The sequence below is a fragment of the Eurypyga helias genome, unplaced genomic scaffold, assembly GCF_000690775.1.
Source record: "Eurypyga helias isolate BGI_N326 unplaced genomic scaffold, ASM69077v1 scaffold29720, whole genome shotgun sequence".
NCBI classification, from domain to species: Eukaryota; Metazoa; Chordata; class Aves; order Eurypygiformes; family Eurypygidae; genus Eurypyga; species Eurypyga helias.
In genome coordinates this window covers 11488-18000 of record NW_010224235.1, presented here as the reverse complement: position 1 = coordinate 18000, position 6513 = coordinate 11488, and the positions used below count along the sequence as shown (strand labels likewise).

The following is a 6513-nucleotide window of genomic DNA, read 5'->3' as shown; positions in this document are numbered from 1 at the left end:
CAGATAAACAGGCTTAGAAAAACAGACATCTGGAAAGATGGGGTGAAAATTATACTGAAAATGCAGTGTGTAACAGTACAAATGGGTGATGTAAAAGCAGCTCCAGGATGCAGCCAAAAATCTCTTCACATGGGACTGCATTCACCCCAGCTATTCACACTGAGTCTGCCCAGTTACTGAAAACTGCCAGCCCAGTGTGCAGCATATGAACGTTTCCATCAGATGAGAGGTGACAGTTTAGAGCGCTGCCCTTCAGCCCCAATGGTTTTCACAGAAGTAAGACCAATACATGCTAGTCCTTTGTCCACCCACAGAAACAAAAATTTCACACAAAAATGGTTCCTAAAAATTCCGAAAGAAATAAACCCAAGATGATGAAAAATAATCCCTTCTTATTCGGCGACTTGGCAAGTTACCTGAACTGTTTATTACCCAGCTTCTCTGAAAGTAAGCAGTGAGCTGAGGGTTCTCAGTGTTGTTACTGAATGCAGAGGTATATTATTTGAGCCCTTCAGACTCTCCAGATGAAAAGTAGTCCATATTGCTCTCATGTATTTTTTCTCATTATGTCAGTGCTCTATATGACTGTGTCCTCTGCTAAAGCCATCCTCAAAGTAGGAGACTCTTGTTCTACCTTTCAAATTGTTCCTCACCTTCACACATTCTTGGCATTGGGCAGTTTTCAGTTCTCACCTAATCTTCTGGCTGGTTCTGACAACTCCCAGTTTGTCATTTATTTCAATGTTGGACCATTTACTGAATCAGTTATTTGAAAAAAATGACCTTTTTGCAGACCTCTGATGCATTTCTTCCTTCTCCTCCAGGAAATCCAAGACAAATTGCTTTATTCTGAAGGTCTTCCTTCACTACAGCATCCCAGTTCCCCTGCTTTTTAATCACAGAGTTGTGCTCTGCCTCCACTGCCAGACTTGTTTACCAGAAAAATATTCCAAAAATATCAAGAACTACCATTCTACTTTCTCCCAGATTGCCTTTTATGCACAGGAGGAATTTCTTTAATTAATTTCATCTCTGAAACTCTTTGCCATAATTCCAAACAGCTGCTGTGCTGTCCCCACTGTTAATGAGCTTTGTCTTCATATGACTGGGAGAAGGACAGAAAGGGCCATGCTGGCTGAGATTGTCTAAAATTGGTTTTCAGCATGCAAAATAAACTGGACAGCTTTTGCGTGAGACTGATTGTAGTGTCACTCCCCCCTCTGCAGAAATTTAATCTGTCTGGTTAGTGAGAATGAGACTCACAGCAGGGGCAGAAGGTATTGACTTTGCCACTTTTTTGAAAAATATTCTTCTTTTTTTTTTTTTTTTCAAATTGTCTAAGGCTGTTTCATCGGAATTGTCATTCTTAAATAATTGTCCTAGTAGGAGCAGTACATTTCAGCCTCATGCCACCCTTTGTAAATTCAGGCTAGTTGTTAGCTAGAGAGATGCAGCCTGACATTCTGAACCTACACAAAGTGTGAAAAAGTGCTTTGATCAGGTTGTGTTTATAATTTGAAGCAGTAAAATAGAATTCTTACTAATTGTGTTTAAAGCATGATGTATTGTGTAATCCACAGAGAAACTCGTTTCAAACACACTGTAACCATAAAAACAGCTGTTCCACTGAGTCATTTTCCCAACATGCAACATAAACCAAAACACAGAGAAAAAGCCTCTCCTAGTTGTAACTTACTTGTGTTGATACGATTATGGAGCAGGATAATTCTAGGGATGTGGGGGAAAACAACAGGAAACTCATCTTCTTTTTATACCAGAAGTTTGAAAACAGAAAAAAAAAGACCCTTTGGAGTTACAAAAACCAGAAAAATCTGTTTCAAAGAGATAATGGTACTTAAACTAAATTATAAACAGCAAGCCATATATTGGTAGTCCAAAGTAATTTGCAAAGATAAGAATGAGTCTAAGATTAGAAGGAAGGGAATTAAAATAATGAAACAAGGCACTTCAGTTCAATACCTAAAAAAAATCATGTATGCGCATGTGTGCATATCTTCATGGTTCATGGTATAATACACTCTCTGGAAAAAGAGATAGTACAATATGGTAAAGGAGATGGGGGAACTGCAGTACATAAAAGGAAAAGAAAGAAAGACAAAATGTACTGCAGGTACTGCTCTTTCATCAGTAGAATGTTGAGTGAAAAAGTGAACAGCCCTTTTCATGTTTGGAATGACCCTTCATCCCACCCAGATTTTGGAGGGAAAATATAAACTAAGTTCTATCAAGCTAAGCCTTATACTGAATCACAAACAAGGTTAATTTTTTTCTTGGGTGTGGAGGGCGTGGGTGAAGAATAGAAGATTTGATATATTTCTCTAATGTGACCATTGCAGGGACCAGAATTTAATTTTTGTACATCCACAATCCAGAGATGTTTACCTCCCAGATTGTATGCCTTGGAGATGCACAGCTCCAAAGAGCACAAAGATGTGACATGCCTGTGTTTTTCTTGTTTGCAGATGTCTCAATAAGCTTGCTCTCCTTGGTTGTCACAGCCTGTGGTCTTGCTCTGTTTGGTGTCTCCCTGTTTGTATCCTGGAAGCTTTGTTGGATCCCTTGGCGAGAGCGTGGTTTGCCATTTGGGAACAAAGACAAGCAAGAATCCCTCAACTACACAGATACAGAGACCAATGACCATGACTACAGTGAGGATTATCTGGGTCAGCCTACAGCCTATCCGGAGTCCTCCATGAAGATCAGCCACACCTCCCCTGATATTCCGTTAGATGCTCAGGCAGGAACGAAGGAGAACTGCATACACAATGTGCGAATGCATCGTCAGATCACTGAACCAACCTCTTCTGCTCGGTCAGTAACTAGAATTTCTCTCAGATATTAATGCATACAGATACAGTTGAAAGACCACAGCTTGATTATCCAGTACAATGACCTATTAAAAATGCATAATTCACTTGTAATGTTATTTAAAAAATGTAATTACACAAAAGTCATTCTTTGAGGTGCACAAACCCCTTAGGTTAAAAGGACAGGATCACAATGCTATTTCACTCTTCTATCAACTACCGTCTCATTTGTGTCTCTCCCTCAGAAGCTGGAGAAGACAGAGCACTGGGTGTCCCTTAAAGCAACAGATTTAGCTTGTGAAGCATATTCATTTGCACTTAGCACTGATGCTGAACGCTCAGTAATACCTCCTCAAAGATTTTTAAAACAGCCAAAGAAGAAAAGTAGGGCAAGCTAATGAAACACTTGCAAGAGTTAGAAATAGGATTAAAAGTCCTGTATTTTAGCCACAATCATGACTGTGGGGGGAAAAGGGATTGAATGAGAGTCCATGATGTCTCCAGGGGAACTGGAGAACCAGTAGAAGAGGGAAGAGGAAAGAGAAGAGGTGAGAGTGTGTGCAGGGGCAGGTGATGAAAGGATTGTATTTCACACAGTAAGAAAAAGGATCAGGATGTGAAGAGCCAGTAAATTTCTGAGTCAAGCAGATGCACTTCATCTGGAGAAGGTACAGCACTAGCCCAGTAGCTGTTTACTAGCCTTTCTTGCCATCTGGGAGAGCAAGTTTAGCCAAGACTCTTGCCTGCAGGCACACCTGAACATGGGTAAGATCACAGCAACTAGCAGCCAGTTCAGTAATTGCCAGTTGTCCAAAATATGTCCCAGAAAGAATGTGAGGAGTTCCCAGAACATTACTGATGCTATGCAGCAAAAGCTCCAGGTGCCCTTCCCCTTTAGATTAGCATAAGGATGCTGGGGCCACACAGCATCCTGAGTGCAAGGACAGTGTCTTCGCCTGTGAATCTCTGCAGGGTTTTCTACTGGAAGCTGTGCCTGGCCTGGCTGTCTCCAGCCAGTGTGACACTGGCTCTCTGCCCACCAGGGCATGGCTTGTCCAGCTCCCGCCCCTACCCTACACTGTTTGGTGATACAGGTTTTGCTCTTTCATTGCCCCTTATTTTGCCCAGGTCTTCTCCAAAAGCTTCTTTCGCAGGAGCAGCCCATCTTCCTTGCCCCACATCCTTCATTTGTCACCTTTGTCTCTGCTGCTTCCTGGCATAACTGGGGTGGCCAGCTGTGGCTTTCCTGGGTGGCCACAGAGACCAGCACCTACCCCTGCTACAATGCCTGCTAAACTGTCTCTCCAGTGCCCGTCTTTTTACTCCTCCCCAGGATATTCTGCACCCCCTGCCGTGATGAGGAGCTTAAGGGTTGAACAATAATATTTTTTTTGTGACATGATAGTATTTTATCCTGGAAATACCTGTTGTATAGCTGTAAAATTAGTATTTATTATGCAACAAGAGAAAAAAACAGATAGTATATAAGAGGCTGTTCCTGTTTTAAGCATACATAAACACATATTTACAAGGAATGAATGAACAATGATAGCAGAGGAACTATTGCTGAGAGGAACTATTACATTCAACATAAATAGCTTTGGACTAATCCTGTGCTAGCATTTTCCACATGCTCTTTCTGTGTTCAGCCACAGCTCATGGTACTCCAATACACTGAATGATTTCTGCACATGAATAGTGGAATCCAACTCATATAAGGTTAGAATTTTACCTAATCCAGCTTTCACATCCCACTACCCTGACAGGGTTTGCAAATTTGATTTCTGTTACCATCTCCTGAAGTGGAAATTTCAATCACAGTAACTGAGTGATTCCAGGTAATAAATTTCACTGGACCGAAGCTAAAAGCAACTTTCTGTCCTCGGAGTAATGAAACTAAAGAAGCTTTTTAGCCAAAGTACCACAGAGCTTATTATATCAGGTATGAAAGAAAAAACAAAATGGTTGTTGGGGTGGTCAGTAAGCAGTTTCAGACCAGAACAGCTCACTCGTACATGAAGTAGTCGTAGAGATCGCTAAGTATGTGAACTGCAGAGATGTCCTGAAGTTTTCTCCTTTGTCCAGCTTTACCTTCCAAAACAACAAGCTCAGCTGGCATAGTAGGCCAGATCCTACTGCCATTTACATAATATATCTACTTGCATAGACATTAACCCAAAGGTTTCAGCTGAAAATAGTAACTGATAAGAACAGCTACAGTCCTTATCATATCAGTATATTTGTCATTAGGCAGATGCTTTGAATTTAAATTTGCCATTGTCACTTTCTTCAGCCATGTTTGGAGAGTGCACACGAGTAGCTTGAGACACAGGAACACAAAATCAGGTGATATTAGTGGTCTAACGCTGAAGGTGAGCTCACAACTGTTGGGTATCATGCTTTACGTGAGTAAAATTCTGACCCCACTGTACCTTACAAAAATATGTCAGAGTAGAACAGAAACTTCAGTGTTTGTGCACAAATTCTTATCATCTTCAACACAAGCTGTTTCAATTCTTTCGTTTTCACTTAAGGCATAATTCAATCCGAAGACAGCTCAACCTCTCCAACCCCGACTTCAACATCCAGCAGGTTCAGAAACAGGAGCAACTGACGGGGATTGGTCGCATTAAGCCGGAGCTCTATAAACAAAGATCAGTGGACACAGACGATGGCCGGAGGAGTAATAGCAAGGCTTGTGGAAAACTGAACTTTATTCTGAAATATGACTGTGATTTAGAGCAGCTGATAGTGAAGATACACAAGGCCATCAACCTGCCAGCAAAGGACTTCTCTGGAACTTCAGATCCATATGTCAAGATATATCTGCTTCCTGATAGAAAAACAAAACACCAGACTAAAGTGCACAGAAAGACCCTAAATCCAGTATTTGATGAAGTTTTTTTATTTACTGTCCCATACAATGATCTGAATGCAAGGAAACTCCATTTCTCTGTGTATGACTTTGACAGATTCTCCAGGCATGACTTGATTGGCCAAGTGATAGTGGATAATTTTTTAGATTTGGCAGATTTTCCCAGGGAATGTAATATTTGGAAGGATATTGAATATGTCACCAATGTAAGTATTATAATTTTTCTTTTTGAAATCTTATTGTTTCTGATGTTATTTCCTCGATCTGATTATAACTGAAATTGTCTTATAAATTTATGAAGAAAAATATTCTCTCTCTTTCTCAAGTTTTGACCTTAATCCAAGAAAATTGACAGTACATTTTCAGTCCTCATTTCACGTTCTTCAAATATGTTAAAGAATGTCTTATGTAGGAGATAGTGGGTTTAGTGATCACCCTGCTGATAGGGTAGAAAAGCTGGTCAATGTTTTTTCTCTTAATCTTAGTTAATCTAAAACTTGTTTAAGGAAATACTCCTTTTCTTATTTTGCTTGTCCTGTGTTTTGCCACAAGTTACAGCATACGAATCAGCCAAAATTGTAGGTTCAAGATGTCTTAGTTAGTGATCTCCAGCCCTTCAAATGAGTATATTTTCATAAGACCACATCTATAATGGAGGCAAACAGTTCAGACAAGGCTGTCCCATGAAAACTAAAAAACACACTGAACTGGTTTAACTCTTTGTTTGATATCACTTTGTTGCATAAGGAAATGGGAAGCTTCTAAGTCTCTATTTCTGTTATCCCAAAGTCTCTGGTATCCAATTCTATG

At 40.3% G+C, this 6513-nt stretch overlaps 1 protein-coding gene across 1 annotated transcript; it reads left to right on the top strand.

The window, feature by feature from the left end:
* The first annotated feature begins 2064 nt into the window (after nucleotides 1–2064).
* Nucleotides 2065–5981, top strand: SYT9 (synaptotagmin IX). Its single transcript, XM_010161034.1, has 3 exons — nucleotides 2065–2131; nucleotides 2484–2832; nucleotides 5363–5981. Exons 1-3 carry the CDS (start codon nucleotides 2065–2067, stop codon nucleotides 5979–5981), a joined length of 1035 nt encoding a protein of 344 aa, XP_010159336.1.
* Nucleotides 5982–6513: the final 532 nt, after the last annotated feature.

What these genes read in the sequence shown, in the direction of transcription:
- SYT9 (XM_010161034.1), top strand. Translation starts at nt 2,065, where the DNA reads ATGGTAAAGGAGATGGGGGAACTGCAGTACATAAAAGGAAAAGAAAGA. An exon ending in AAAGACAAAATGTACTGCAG is followed by an intron (nt 2,132 to 2,483) that starts GTACTGCTCTTT and finishes TCTTGTTTGCAG; the next exon opens with ATGTCTCAATAAGCTTGCTC. An exon ending in GAACCAACCTCTTCTGCTCG is followed by an intron (nt 2,833 to 5,362) that starts GTCAGTAACTAG and finishes TTTTCACTTAAG; the next exon opens with GCATAATTCAATCCGAAGAC.